Source organism: Gopherus flavomarginatus, chromosome 1 (assembly GCF_025201925.1).
Source record: "Gopherus flavomarginatus isolate rGopFla2 chromosome 1, rGopFla2.mat.asm, whole genome shotgun sequence".
Classification (NCBI taxonomy): domain Eukaryota; kingdom Metazoa; phylum Chordata; order Testudines; family Testudinidae; genus Gopherus; species Gopherus flavomarginatus.
In genome coordinates this window covers 260,081,409-260,097,651 of record NC_066617.1, presented here as the reverse complement: position 1 = coordinate 260,097,651, position 16,243 = coordinate 260,081,409, and the positions used below count along the sequence as shown (strand labels likewise).

Here is a 16,243-nt window from a genome sequence, read left to right as displayed (position 1 = left end):
GGATTTTCCATCACTAAAAAGTTTTAAAATCAAGACTGGGTGTTTTTTTAAATGATATGCTTCAAGAATTACTTTGGGGATGTTCTATGGCCGGAGGTCAGATTAGAAGATCTCACAGTGGTCCCTTCTGGCCTTGAAATCTATGGAAATTATTTGCACTAATGCTTAGGATAATAGTAGGAACTGTAAACATAAGACATTAATAAAAATAAACTACAAAGCAAGAGAAACAGTCAAACCTCATACATCAGGCACAAAATGGATTGCTTGCAAGGGCTGGAACAATTTTTGTACACCATAATGTTATGAGTACATTTTCCAGAAAGAGGTTGAGAGAGTCTGGGCTCTCTCTAACATCAGTTTTTTTGCCATGAGTAGAGGCAGCATGCTGGACTAGATGGATCAGTTTTCCAATTCAGTCAGGTCATTACCACATGTAGCTTAGTTACATACACAGTAAGTCACACAGGCCATTTCATACTTTAAAACAGGGGTCAGCAACCTCTGGCACGTGGCTTACCAGGGCAGGCACCCTGGCAGGCCGGACCAGTTTACCTACCTGCCACGTCTGCAGGTTCAGCCGATTGTAAATCCCACTGGCCGTTGTGCGCTATCCCAGGCCAATGGGGGTGGTGGCTAGCCACGGCTAGCACATCCCTTGGCCGGTGCCGCTTCCTGCGGCCATTGGCCCAGAGCAGCGAACCGCAGCCAGTGGGAGCCGCAATTGGCCGAATCTGCGGACGCGGCAGGTAAACAAACTGGCTGGGCCGGCAGGGTGCTTACCCTGACAAGCCGCATGCCAGAGGTGGCTGACCCCTGCTTTAAAATAATGTTGAGCAACTGAACTATTCTTATGCTCAGTGGGTTCAATCCTGCAGTTCTCACTCAAAATGTATCATTGATTTTTACTCAAAGAACTCAAAAAGGTATCAATATTATTAGTTACACATAAAACTTACTTCATGGTACGTATCCTCCAGCTCCCCATCATAAATCCAGCGGTAAAGGAAATTCAAGACAGGATGGGACACTAGACCAAGAATGTGTTGGACCAAGGATCTCATATAGGGATCTCCTGTTTTAGTGTAGGCATGGACAGCTGATGCTAGTTCACCACCTTTTCTTCCTAAGGAGACAAAAATAGATAGGTGAAGGAAAGAGAGCAGGTTCTGATTATGTATTCTATACTTCAAAAATAAAGTTCTTCACGCCTTGATGACTAACTGTATGTCTGTCCATCTCTGACTTGTTACACAGCAATTTTAAATCCAACACATATATCAACATTTAGGCTATGTCTACAATGCATGCCACTTGCAGCAGTGCTTAGAGTATATGTAGCTACATACTATGGAGAAAAGCAGACTGCAGTCACACAGGAGGGGTGAAGTGTGTGGCTACACGTCAGTGGAAGGCTCTGGCAGCGTGGAGGCATAGGGCAAGCCTTGGCAGCAGGGAGCCGCTGGAACCTTTCCCTGCTGCCTGCCCCTCCTTCTAGAGCTTTTTCCCCCACAGTAGTAAAAGGCTCTGGCAGCTCCCTGCGGCAGGAAAAGGCTGGCAGCAGGGAGGCAGTCTAGATGAGGGCAGTGCAGCTTGTGCAAGTAGAGAGCCATTTATGGTACATACCCAGGTAAACCACATGGTTCAGGTGTGTCTTTAGTCTACTCACCTAAGCAGTGCCTCACCATCTACACTGCTGTTTATACCCCTGCTGGGGATAAGGGCATGTAGTGTATGTATTCTACACACCACCAAAAGTAGTGTGCAATGCCGACATACATTTAGAATTATGACAATTAAAAAAAACCACACACACTAGAAGGAAGATTTCTCTCTATTTTAACATGTTTGGACACATCCACTGATAAGCTCTGGTTGTTTTACGCCACCCTGAAGCAAGCAAGATAAAGCTTGCCAGTTAGTTTTTGCTTTATACTGCTTTGGTGAAGCAAGCCAACCATAAACCCAGCTTGAGGGTCCATTTCAATTTCCTCTCTCACCCTCTAAATTATCCTTGCCTCTTGCACCTCCCTACATTCCTCTGTGGGCATGCATGCATGCACAGAGTTCTCCCCCTCTCTCCAATCCTTCCTATCTTCCCCTGCACAGTTTTCCCCTTCCTCTTGCAATCTGAGTAGCTTTAGTGCAATCGGTAGCTTTTGAAATAAAATATTTAGGATTAATAGTCTCTCTTTACCATTATGTCACATAAGTGAAAGTTTATGTCAGCACGGACTGCTACATAAAATCTTTTTCTTCAGAGAAACTCAATGAACGACCCTCTTACAAAATGACTATCATGTCTCACTATTCTCTCTGGTTCCGAGGCCATATGCATTCTTCCATTAAGAAATGGTTTCAAAATGGCCATAGCCTCCCACTGTTTCCAACAAGAGTGAAACTAAACTTTCCTCAAGGCAGACTATACACTCTCTCTGCCAGAGAAACACTCAGACCCACTACAGCAATGGGAGATGGCAGCCATTTTGAAAGCGCGTAGCTCTTAGTGTAATTCTCCAGAGTGGAACATTAATCTTAAGGCTCCACAGAGTAAGAAACTTTCAGTTATGAAGAGCATGAAAAGTGACCATTAACCCTAAATTTTTTTTCAAATGTATCCTGGACAAGAGATTTCAGTGAGTTTTAGTTAGATGAGCAGTTTGAAGAATCTGCATTTATGCACAAATAGCCTGGTAACCAGCAACAACAGGAAAGGAAATAAAGTATATAATAATTTAAATATGTTTTTAGTAAGTAAATTTACAAAAGTATGTGAGAGCATTACTATGGTTATGTAAATATCTATTTAAAATGCTGAAGATAGTCTGGTGGATCTACTGCTTACATACTTATTTGAAGGGAAGGTGAATATTTTTACCTGGTCTTCTACCAGCCACATCACTACCAGAAGTCTACAAGTTTATTCTCAAATATAATTAATTTAATATAACTGGCATCCATGCTTGGCATGCACAATCACTCTCGAAGTTACAAAACTTAAAAAAAAAGAAAAAAAGAAAAAAAGAAAAAAATATTTCAAAAATAACAGACCTTGACAGTGATCAACAAGCGCTGCAAGTGTTTTGAGTCTTATTTTAGGATCATATGTCCAGACTAGAAGACGACGAAGTGTTAAACTGCTCTCAAGTCCCAAATTTACACCCTGATCATCTTCAAGTTGCAGCTGATCAAATTAAAACACACAGGCACAGTAAAAAAAAACAACACAGCATTCAAGTACTGGCAACAAAATAGATATTCTATATTTTTGTTCTGAAGTTAGCGTCGTTTAGTTTTTTTAGTACATGAAACCAGTCAATACATACATTTTATCGTAAAATTCTTAGGCTAAAACTTCACAGACTGACATGAGAGGAAACCAAGAATCAAGTGTAGATGAAAGTTCAGAGCAAAATGTAAAAACAATGGATTTGACAGAAAAAAGAGTAGGGAAGACACAAGGGGGCGAGTATGCAACAGAAGTGTCATACAGCTTGATGGATAGGTAGTTACAAGAGCAGCAAAGGACAGAGAAACAATGCTGAAGGATAGCAGGTGGTAATCAGAGAGGGCTATTCAGAGAACAAGTGGAAAGAAAACAAAATGTGTAAAACAAGAATCCTGAGAACCACAGAACGAATAGTGAAATTTCTACTATGACAGCAGCAGCTTGATTTTAGTTCTGCATGGGACAAATTCTCTTTAAATTTTCCTTCAAAGGTCACCAGAACAAAGCAAGTAAGTTGACAACAAAGTTCAAAGATGGAGTACTATTAATATACAGGAGCGTAAGTCACTTCTGGAAATGGAACTTGGGTGCTTTTGAAAAAGTTTTACTTTAGATTTAATGAACAGTGCTTAATTAAGGTGTGAATTGAAATCCATGTGGCTGCTCTGCAAATCTTCCCAAAGGGCATCTCCTCAAAACATACACAGAAGCAGCTGTATCATATGTAAGTGGGCGCCAACCCGTTAATAAGGGGACCCTAGCCTGAGAGTACACAAGCAAATACATGAAGAAATACAAAGCTGTAGAGCGGAAGAATGCATTAGACAAGATGATGGTATGCCAAAATTGCAGCTGAATGGCCTTTCAGGGACAGAACTAACTCCTTGAGGTGTTACAAGTAATTCATATAAGGGAACACAGGGGGTCCCTGGAACAATCCCTGTAGTAGTCACCCAAGTAATGAAACTCTTCCACCTCTGACCCTAGCCCTAGGGAAGGGCAAGTGCCTAGACTGGAAAAGAACCTCTTATTCTTGTAGAGCAGAGGTCTCCAAACTATGGCCCACGGCTTCGATTTGTCCAGCCCCCCAACCAACATCACATTGGACAGCGAGACTCTGCCAGCCGGTGTCTCAGCCTGCTGCCAGCCTGGGTTCCTTCACCCAGGCCAGCAACGGGTGCAGGGTGGGGCCAGCGGCGGGACCCCGGCTGGCAAGCGGCCAGCAGCAGAAACCCCAGAGCAGCAGCAGAACTTCATGACGTCACTGCATTCCTGCCAGGGTCACAGAGTCGATGAGCACACAGTAGGTAGGTTAGTAGTGGCAGAAGGAACCGGATGTGTGAGAGTGTCATTGTTTCCCTCAGTTTTTGTCTTAGTGCGTGTCAAACTAGTGACAAACTTATATTCGTTGTGTTTAAAGTCCATTGCTATTGGGGTGATTATGTTGGGAAAAAGACAGACGAGAAAGGTTGATTCTGAATGTCGCGTGTTTAAAGAACAATGGAGCGTGGACTATTCCGTTATTGAATCAGGTAGTAAGCATTGTGTTTAATATGTAACAAAACTATCGCAGTGCTAAAAGAATACAACATTCGTAGACATTATGAAACCAAGCAGTGGTCGCATTACTCTCAGTTTACGGGAAAGTTACATTCAGATAAATTAGAATCCATGAAACATGGCTTATCGTCACAACATTTAATAAGAAAACCGAGAACGAAGCTGCAACAAGAGCCAGCTTCCGAGTGGCACACCTATTAGCAAAATGAGGAAAACCATTTACTGATGGTAAACTAGTTAAAACATGTATGATTCAAGGAGCCGAAGAAATATGCCCAAAAAAAGACAATTAGTCTTTTGGCGAACACAGTTGCTCGCAGAATTGAGGACATTGGCAGTAATATAATTTTCCAGCTGAATGAAAAATGCTAAGAAGTTTGAGTGGTTTTCCCTCGCACTTGGAGTCAACCAATGTTACGATACTTCGCAGCTGCTGCTGTTTATTCGTGGGGTCAGCAGTAATTTTGAAGTTACAGAAAAACTAGCTTCTATGCATAGAACAACCACAGGTGAAGAGATTTTCAACGAAGTTGAAAAGTCACTTTCTCAGTACAACCTGCAATGGAAACAACTGAAGTGCGGTACAACCGATGGAGGTAGAAACATGTGAGGTTCAAAAAAAGGTATGGTTGGACAAATCTACAAAGCTTGTGAAAGCGCAGGCTGCTCCAAGCCTATGATTCTTCACCGCATTCTTCATCAGCAAGCATTGTGCAGGAAATATTTGGATTTGTCATGTGTCATGGAACCCACAGTGGTGGAAACAGAATCAGAATATCACATTTTGCTCTACCACACTTCAGTTCGATGGCTTGGCTGTGGAAAGGTTTTGTTGCACTGAACTGAAATTGAAATGTTCTTTTTAAAAACCCTCTACCTTTACTCACAAACAGGGAATAGCTTTGGAAATTAGCTTTTTTTTGCAGACTTGACCAAGCACATAAATGACTTCAATCTTAGATTACAAGGGGAAAAACGGGCTTATCTGTGACATGCACACCCAGGTGAAACCATTCAGGCAAAAACTAGTTATTTTTGAGTCCCAACGGATGAGGAACTGCTTTGCTCATTTTACATGTTGTGAAAAGTTCAGTCAAGAAACTGAATCACGATTCCCAACTAGGTTTGCACAAGAAATCATTTCTGATCTGAAAACTACAGTTCCAGGAGCATTTCTCTGACCTTGATGTGAATGCTGGAGAAATATGGATCTTCCAAAATCCATTTGATTGAGATCTCAAAAAACTGCCACCTGAACTTCAAATGTAAGTGATTGTCCTGCAATCCAATGACTTGTTGAAGGACAAATATAAGGAAGAAAATCTGGTAGAGTTCTATAAATGCCTACCAAGTGATCAATATGCTCATGTAAAAAACTGTCCGTGGATTAATGTCAGTGTTTGGCACTACTTATGTGCGAGAAAAAACATTTTCAATGACAAAATATGTAAAATCCAACTATAGATCGACCTTGTCTGATGAACATTTACAGTCAATTTTGATGATAGGGAACACTAACTTTGAACCACAGCTAAATGCAATTTTGTCAGAAAAACCGTCAGTACCATACTTCTCACTAATTCTAAAATATTTCTTTTTTTAAACACTTTTGCATATATTTAATTTTTTCAGTTGCTTCGGCCCGCGAAGCCCCTTCAAAAATATAATATGGCCTTGTTTCATAAAGTTTGGAGATCCCTGTTGCACAGCAAGAGAGGGCAGAGCTGGTTAAGAGTCTATCATCCAAGTAGCCAAATATAACAATTCTAGATCAGGGTACGGAATACTCTCAAGTGTCTGATACAGCAGGTCTGGTGTTGGATGAAAGCTATATGGCTTTTTTTTTTTTTTTAAAGCAAAATAAAGAGTACCACTAGGTAAATAGATCACTAGGAACACTCTGACCACAAACTTCTTTGGGAGAAAGAACTGAGGGTGGGTTGACTCCACCCTTTCTACCCTCGCTTTCCAAAACAAGGAGCTTAGCAATGGGCAGGACCATCTCTACAGGTACCGCTAAGGAAAACTCTCTTCCACCAGTGCAAAGAGGCATGCACACACCTACACTATAATGGACATATGCAAGCACTAAAAGAAGAAATATGCACAGATGTAATTCATGAAATCAAAATGGCTGAGAATTTAAAAATTGGATGGTAATCGACTGCAAAACTGAGTGATGATTCAACCTGGTGATATTCTGAATATAAGAGTCCTCAACCATGCTTGTAGCTGTTTCCATTACTTCATACAGTCTCTATAGACATTCCAGGGTTCAGAGTGACACACCTGGTATCTTACTTCATAGCTGCCAGATGCTCACATAGTTAGACCCTTCCCCAATCAGATTCATGCTTTTACAATGCTCATATTGTATCAATTAGCTAAATAAAAACTGTCTAACCAAAAGTCACAATTGTCTAGAAAATTATTTAGTGATTTGTAAACACGAAAGGGTGAACTCAAGAACCAAATCAGAAGTATTAATTTACCTGGGAGTGTAAAACAGAGAGAAGCCTGTAGTATTCTTTGAGTTCCTGGTGTAAGGCAGCACAAAAACTCTGAGGGGGTGAGGGTGGCGGAAGGGAAGAGAAAAAAAAATCAAAAATCAAATAAATGCTATTTCCATTTTCACTTTTATCTAGCATTTTAAAACAACGATATTAAGATTGCACCTTTTTTAAAAACCCAAACAAGTAAAACGTCTTCAAGAAAGCCAAATTAGGTATCATCCAGAAAGATGATATGAATGCACCAGCTGCTGCCTGTCTCTTCAGCATGCAGCTAACAGGTATATACATTGGAACAAGAAAATTTCTGCTGGCTGCCAACTTAATTCTACTGACAGTGTAAATTCTGACATCAATACCCTAAGTAATTGTGTTCTCAAATGGTTAAAAAAAAAAAAAAAAGTGCAGTACAACAGCATTGTTCATATTAGTTGTATGAAGACTGCAGACTTCTTGGGAGCAAGAATGGTATTTGCTATGTTTGTACAGTGCCTAGCACAAAAGGATCTCAATTTAATTGAGGTCTCTAGGCATGACCGCAATATAAAATGTTAAATAAAAAGCAGAGTTAAAGACTAGTATCTAATATAAAGGAGAGGTCTGTGTACATCATGGGCAAGCCAGTACATTCTTCTGTGGTGCTTTGAAAAGAATTAGTATTCCCTCTTTATGTGCTGCTTGTTTAAATTAGTATTGTACATTTTGGCATTGGAACATGTGATAACCACCTGTCATTCCTCACCTGATACTGAAGAAAGGAAGACCAAGAATAATGAAAAGTTTAAATGGTCTGAAAGGTGCACTCCATGATGATGTGGTCAATTTTACAAAGGCCTGACCCAAAGCTCAAAGAAGTCAATAGAATAATGGTTTTCAAACTGGGGTACGAGAGCTCTCATCAGGGTGTGCGCAAGAAAAATCCTATAATGACGGACAACGCATTTTATTTAGTAAGACATAGTATACCTTTGATTAGATTGCCATGTCCCTTTCTCAGATGGGGGTACACAGTAGACTACAGAATTTGGAAAGGGCCAACAAATTTTGAAAACCACTGCAACAGAAAGACTTTCATTGACTTAAATGAGCTTTGAGCAGTTGCAAATACAGCACACCATCAGAAACAAAAGCATCATAGACCATTTGGTCACCTTCTTCCAAGAAGGCCTATATTGCTAGAGTGTAACCAAAAAATAACTGAACTACTGTTTTGATTAAATATTTTTCTAAAAAGGCAGCTGAAAACATTTAGCCAGAAATATTTTTTTTTTTATTATTTGGGTGGAAATTGATCTAAGAGAGGATATGAAATATTCTCTATTATCACTATTTATTAATTATGTTAACCTGGCTCAGTAGGCTAAAAAGACTAATTAAATTTTCAAAAATTGATTACCATTTTTGAACTATGACAAATGTGTGTTGTTTTTTAATCTATTTCAAGTAACAAGCGATTAACACTTTATGAAATATCTAAACTTCTTTGCTAATCAAAGTAAATCAGCAATTTTGATATTTGCCTTCAGAAATTTGACTAGAAACAGTCCGTCAGTATATTTACATAAAGAAGTCTGCTACATCATATACAGTGAAATTAATCTACTCCCTAACCCCGTCAGCCTAAAACCAAGTTAAGCAAATCCAAAGTAAAAAACTGGAACTAACAGTACTCTGTAAAAGTAAACTAACTATTTGCTACCTTAGATGTACCCCATTGAATAATTATTACTGACAGAAGAAAGAAAAATCCCAATTTTCCTTCCATAAATTTAAGTTCTTTATCAAAAGAATCATCTCCTTTCCAGATTAAGAAAAATGTATCCAGTCCTGACATTTGATCCTATCCTTTAAAGTAAGTGAAAGTGTTCCTCTCTTCAATTTGATTTTATCAGCAAGAGAGAAACGCAAGAGAGAATAAATTTATCCTATACCAGAGAGGGGGTCAAGAGTTATGTACAGATTGCTGAAGAATAACAACTCCACGACATGTAACCCTACTTTCCATTTCTTCTCACTTATTTCTTCAGCACAATCTACCAAAGCAGTGCCCATTAAACTGAAGGGCAAAGTAAGGTCTACAGTAAAGTAACACTCAAAGGCACTAGTTAAATGTTATTTATCCACATTTCTTATGTTAAACATTTCTAACTTCAGCATTCAAAGCATTTACAGTCATACCGGACATCAGATCATCAGTAAAAGAAATGAACTTTAATAGTTCAAATTTGCATTCAGCGCCAATTACAATTATTTGGTAAAATAAGGTTTGGGATACAAAGTATGCAATGAAAACTGGATATTATCCTAGAAGTCTGACATGGCTTACAACATGGTTTCAAGGGGAAAGTAGAACTTGTGCTCAAGAGAGGGAATTTAAAATGCTTAGCACCTCAACCCTACCTTGATATTTTCTTTGAGGATATGTGAACATGTAAGGTAATTATATTTCACTGCTGATTATCCTGGAAAAGTAGCAACAATTAAGTAGCGTAGGTGGAAAAATAAAAAGGTCAACGTGCAGTATATCTGACATGTATTGCTAATAACTGACAGGCTAGTTTCTGACCCTCATATTTCAGTCAAAAAGCTGAGTTAACAGTAACATATGCAGGTGGTTTAGGCCTAACATAAATGTGTAATTTTCTGCATGTGCTCTAAGGATGAGATTTTCTGAGACAGCAAATTAAAGAAGCTTTCAACTGCACAATATATTTGCAATAATAAGTTCTTAATGCCGAGCATGCAACATCTGAAATTGTCAAAGAAGTGTTCAAGAATGATAAAACATGATCTTCTGCTTAGTTACTGACAGCTTAAGTAAATTATACAGCTTTATCTTCATACACTGATGCCATAGAAGTTACACAAATGCTAGTTTCAGACACAAATCACGAATGGAAAGTTATACAGATACACTTGATGGCCTACACAGCATTCTACACAGACCTTGAAACGTGTACTTGATGTCAAAGATATAAAACATTTAATTTACTAAGGAATTTACAGTCTCTTGTTTTGTGACATGAAAGACTAAAACCAGAGACAATGAAAATAAGCATAAGCAGGAAACTGTTGTATGAAAGAGGGTAGGAAACCTCACCTAGAAATTGAGACAGTCAGAAAGGGACAGAATAAAAAAAAGACAGAAAAGTAGAAAGCACCATAGTGTCTCTACTGACCTCAAGAAAAATTAGACTGAAGGGAGGAGCACTTCACTTTCTTTGCAGATTAGGTAGGATGTTATGGCTAGAGGCAGGGACAACAACATTTCTGACGACTCAGAAGGAATAATATCCAGTTTTACAGAGGGAGTAAGTGATAGGAAACGGGAATGCCTTAGTAGTAAATGTGGTTTTAGGTTTTAGAGCAGCTGTGAAGTTACTGCAGACTATAAATCATGATGACGGAACCTATAAAAACAAAAATTGACATTCTTTTGATATTGCATTCAAAAGAAATGGCAGCAGATAACTGGTGATTTGCATTCAGCCTCAGTAGTGCAGTATTTTATTTAATATCAATGATCATCTATCAGCTAGTCAAGAGTGTTCCCTTACACATTTTTCAGGGGAGAACTACAAAGTAAAGCAGAATCTCTCCCCTAACAATGCAAGTGGGCACACTTTAATTAGCTCAGAGATGCCACTATGCCATTCCTGGATTATTATTTTTGTTTAAATATAAAAGTAAACTTTAAAAAATTTAATTTGAGTCTATGGAGGAGGCACTCCCAACTAGGGATAGAAGGGCAAGACTACTCCATAGGACTAGCAAGAATGAACCCTATTATGACTCAGCTGAGAGTTCCTTTACCCTACACCTAGATTTTGGCTCACAGCCAACAATGACAGGCCACACAGGAGTAAATCAAATGATATGGACGGACTCCAAGTTATGAATTCTCCAGAGTCTCCGCACCATTCCCGTATTGTATTTCTAGATCCAGCAGTTCCTAAAGGGAATGAAACCAAAGTTTTGTAACCTAGCCATCTTTCTATCCAACATACCTGACCTACAAGCCCAAAGGCACGATCCAAGCTCCTCTGGTCTGTGTATCTTCTTATTTTATTGTGTAGCCATCCTAACTCTGCGAGTCTGCTTGTGGTATCTCTGAGCGATTTGGAGAGGCTGACCTACAAAGTTAGCAAAAACAACAAAAGCTCATTAAGTCTGGATTAAAAAAACAAAAGCAACCCTCCCTATTTCTCCCAGTATCTCTTTGCTCAGCATAGAGCAAACTCATTCAGTGAATGCCATTCATCCCTTACCCTGAAGGGATTCTGAGAGAAAAAAAAAAAAGTGATCACGTAATTAAAGACTATCATAATATACACATACAAGGTGGCAGCATTAAGGGTGAACAAGCAATGTTAATTTTGGCCTTTCTTAAATTCTGATTGCTTGACTTTGCAACCTCAATGTTCTTTTAACATAGGTTTAATGAAATTTCCTACTTTTTAAAAAATGCAAACCAAAAAAAAAATAAAAAAATTCCATCACAGAGAATCCCAGGTAGGTGAGCAGCAGAGCTGGAACCTTCAGATCCATAAACCTCAAGTACCTGAATTAATGAAGTTAATGGTAGCAGCACTACACTATTATCCTTTCTGTGGACCAGCCACTAGAAGCAGATAAGATCCACACTTTGCATTTACTAGACAGCAGAGACTCAGGAATCAAGAGCTCAATTCCAAGTCCTGGATAGGGAGTGTGTTCTTAGGCCACGTCCAGACTAGGAATTAAAATCGATTTTAGATACGCAACTTCAGCTACGGGAATAACGTAGCTGAAGTCGAATTTCTAAAATCGAGATACTCACCAGTCTGGACGGGGCGCCATCGATGTCCGCGGCTCTCCGCGTCGATTCCGGAACTCCGTTCGGATTGATGGAGTTCCGGAATCGATGTAAGCGCGCTCGGGGATCGATACACCGCGTCCAGACTAGACGCGATATATCGATCCCCGAGCAATCGATTTTAACCCGCCGATGCCGCGGGTTAGTCTGGACGAGGGCTGAGTGATTACAGACCCTTCTACTCCAGTCTTATAGCATATACCTCCCTAGCTTATCCCTTTCTGTCGGGCCCAATCTTCTCCTATTTATTGCCATCCCCTTTCACCCCCTCCACTAACCTGCCTCTGTCCCATCCAGGCGCTCACTCTTCTGTATTTGTCAGGCTGCTTCCTCCTTCACATTGTCTGGAGGAGCAAAGAGTACAGGAGAGAAAGCCTTGTTTGTGGTTTTGCTGCTCTGTGCCACAGCAGCTGGGAGGAGCAACTGCTGGAAAAGTCCCAGTCAGTCCTGGGCTGGAACGTGCTCACAGCAGACAAAAATCTTCGAAGAATTTAGCTGCCAAATGCTAACAAGTCTCTGCGCATTTGCAAGTGGCCATTTTCAGAGGCTTATAACTCAGGCAGATCTGGTGCATTTTCATGGAAACAGCAAAGGCATTGACTTTTAGAGCCCCTGCCCCGCCAAATTTCAATACCCTGCTTCTAAGCTGAGAGGTGCAATAGCTTCTCTGTGAAACTGTGGTAAGACTAACATTGACAAAACACAGTATTTTCCTCTCTGCTCTCATATATGGCTGAATAGTTTTTGAAGAAAAAAAATTATTTTTTGTTGTTTGGTTTTGTTTTTTTTAAATCGGCCTGAGACAAAAACCCAGCATGGAAAATTTCAGCCCAAACGGCTGTAGTTTGGAAAAGTTACAAGTAACTGAAAGCAGGGTTTTATAATAGAAATTGTTTACAATAAGTGGAGCTGGCAGCTTCATCCACAACTCTAGCACAACAGATGACAAGAGCAACACATTTAGAACTCCACAAGCAAGAGCACTTGGTGAGGATTGACCCTCAGTGATGTATGAGAGGAAAGAGCAAAAACAGCTTAGTAAGATTACATCCACATCAACTAAGTCAAGTGTGGGACTCCACAAGCTCACTAACTGCTGAATGTAACCAACAGGCTTAACAATATTAATATGGATATTTGACCTGTGTCCATATATATTCTACAGTTCTGAAAGTGTGTTTTTACTCTGAAAAATTACCATGTACAAAAGGCACTTTCTTACTAAATAAATCTGCTCCTGTGTATTTGGAGACATATCTGCTCCCCTCATGGGCAAATGTAAGTTTTGACAACTTTTTGATTGGTAATGCACATCCAGCACAACTACAAGAATGGAATCCAATTCCCTTGCTTTCTTGTGCATTAAAACTGCTTACTAATTTTATCACTAAAGGCAAAAGCCAAAGACATTGGGGCTGCACAGATGTATCTGAAGGCACAATTCACTGTGCAGAACTTTTATTACTGGCAATGATGCATATGAAGGGAAGAACCCAGTTTGACTCTCAGAGCAGTTTGGAATTTCTAGAAAGAAGGGACTGGGAGAGTTTTCAGGCTCTGTATTCTGCAAAGGCAGAAGGAAAGCTTTGTAAAAGCAAGCTGTTGAGAGAGATTTACCTGGATATGAAAATCTCCCCAATTATTGTTTGGATACCTGATCATCTCATGAAAGGGCAGTTTATGAATTTCACATGTGCAGACCCCCAACCAAAAGAACAAAGCCCAACACACACAAAACTGGGCCTGATTTTCATTTACACTGCTTTGGCACCATGAAGTGGCCTGAAAGTAATTTTCACCATCTATAAGGTTATGTTACACTGCCAGAGCAGCAGAGTGCATGAGAATCAAACCTATTATCCTTCATATGAATAAACACTTAAAGGCAGTTGAGGGACTGTCACTGTACTCATGCTATAAGCAGCATCAATCAGCTAACAAGTGTAGAAGGGGTTAAGGAAAGCATTTAGACCCACCCAAGGGTCCACTGTTCCCCCACCCCTACCTCTTTTCTGGCTCCTTGCCCCTATAATACAAGCATACTCTAGTCTCCTTGCAGCCTCAAAAAAGTTGATCCTTCATCTCTCTGGCCTCTCCAAGTTTGGCTCCATCTTTAGTCTTCATTTCTAAACTCACTAGATGCACCATTGACAACACTGTCTTGTGATCCTCTCCTCCAGCTCCACCACAGAACACCTCCATCCCATATCTGGCTTCCAGTCTGCTTCACTGAAACTGCTGTCACTAGACCCTCAGGGCCACTAGTCTATCCCCTTTCTCCTTGACCTTCCTGCTGCTTTTAACACACAGTTATACTTCCTTTCATAGCATCTTGTCCTCAACAACTCTGACTTCTCCTGGTTCTCCTCTTACTTCTTTGGAGATTGTGTATTTTAAATGGGTAATTCTACTATATTCCTGCTTTCCTAAAGTTCGGTTTATGGCCCCTCCACCTCTTCCTCTTTTACTTAGATGAGCTCATCAGATCACAGATTCAACTGCTATCTTTATAATGGCAACTTACAGACTAGCCTTCCCATTCCTGACCTTTCCCACATATCAGCCTATCTAGAGCCTGTTTGGACAGATCACCAGTAACAGGATCAAAAGTTAACTCTTTAGACCCATACCTGCTCCATCTCTATCTTCTAAAACTGCTGACAATACCACTATACCTGACTCTCCAGCACATGAATCAGATTCCTGTCATGGCCATATCTTGCCATTTCTCCCATAACACATTTAAGATCTAGTTTTTTCTTTTTTCCCTTTATTTCTATACACACAGCTAGAAATCTCGTTGAGGCCCTCATTTCCTTAGGTGAGCAGCAGACATCACCAATTTGATTGGCTTAATGTACCGTCTCTACACATGCACATCATACATTATCATTTGAAAGCTTATTATGTCTATTTTAAGACGGGGTATGATGTGGAGCTGTCTAGCAGTGCTGTTATCATAAAAATAGGGATAAAAAACAAAATCAACACTTTCATATGACCATGCTGAAATATGTGCATTCATTTCTGTTAGCTTAATGACTCTTCATAATTTGGAGAGACCAAATTAGATTTTTTTTTAAAACCTCAAAGCATCACAACAACAATCATATTAAATTTGCACAAGTATCATTCAAATATAATAGCACTGGTGACATTTCTAGTCAGTATCATTATCTTAGTAATCATTATGATCTCTATCAAGACCACAAGGATTATCACAGTGTTCATCTCCAAGGCATGAACACAGTTCTGTACAGGGAAGACTGTTCTGACTACAGACATAGTTGATTGTGCAGCAACCCCTACTAGTACAAGCCTGAATAAGTTTTGTAGAAGCTCAGGTGCCATCGGGCCCTCGAAGAACAGAAGAAGAAAAATGTGGATGATGAACTACTATCTATTTTGCAATGGTGATCCAACGTCTGTTGAGAAGCCATCCAAATTTTTGTTTGCAAAGATGCCTCTTTTGACATGCTCTTCAAAACTGTCTCACATCGTGGGAGTTTGGCCAGTGACTTGTCCTTTTAGATAGCTACATTGAGACACAAGCAATTCAAGTCTCTGTGAGTGTCCTTTTCTTTCTTGGCCCGGTCATACAGCACTGCTACCAACTTCCCTGCTGCAGAAATTGTGCCTTGTCAATCATTCACTCCCAGTTTAGCAAGATCTCTTAAGCAGAAAGCTCCTTATGTTTGTGTTTAATGTTGTCAAATCCTCCACCCTGCCCCATACCTATAAGGATGACAGAGTCACACCCTGTTAATGCATGTACAGCAGAATGTATCTTGAGACAGGAGTGAGTGTGTGTGTCACAAATTGTAAGCACAGGTATAAAGCAATGCTTGTCAATTGTGCTGGTAATGGTGCCTGAAAGTAGTGAACAGCAAGAACCAAAATATCTGTATCAGGTGACCTAATTACTATGGTTCCTTTCACACCAAGGGCAGGTCTTCACTACCCACTGGATCAGCGGGTAGTGATGGCTCTATCGGAGATCGATTTATCATGTCTTGTGTAGACGTGGATAAATCAATCCTAGACATGCTCCCCGTCGACTCCATAACTCCAGCTCGCGAGAGGTGGAAG

The 16,243-nt window shown here is 40.0% G+C and overlaps 1 protein-coding gene across 3 annotated transcripts in view; it reads right to left on the bottom strand.

The window, feature by feature from the left end:
- The window catches only part of TUBGCP3 (tubulin gamma complex associated protein 3), a 108,435-nt gene that overhangs the window by 58,989 nt on the left and 33,203 nt on the right, over nucleotides 1-16,243 (bottom strand). For 2 of the 3 annotated variants that reach the window (XM_050948097.1, XM_050948102.1), the window contains exons 8-11: nucleotides 11,307-11,432; nucleotides 7,282-7,350; nucleotides 3,052-3,184; nucleotides 960-1,126 (exon numbers count right to left, since the gene is read on the bottom strand). In XM_050948097.1, coding sequence (XP_050804054.1) covers nucleotides 960-1,126; nucleotides 3,052-3,184; nucleotides 7,282-7,350; nucleotides 11,307-11,432 — 495 coding nt within the window. The remainder of the gene's footprint in view (nucleotides 1-959; nucleotides 1,127-3,051; nucleotides 3,185-7,281; nucleotides 7,351-11,306; nucleotides 11,433-16,243) is intronic. The other variant, XM_050948108.1, reaches the window with a different exon arrangement.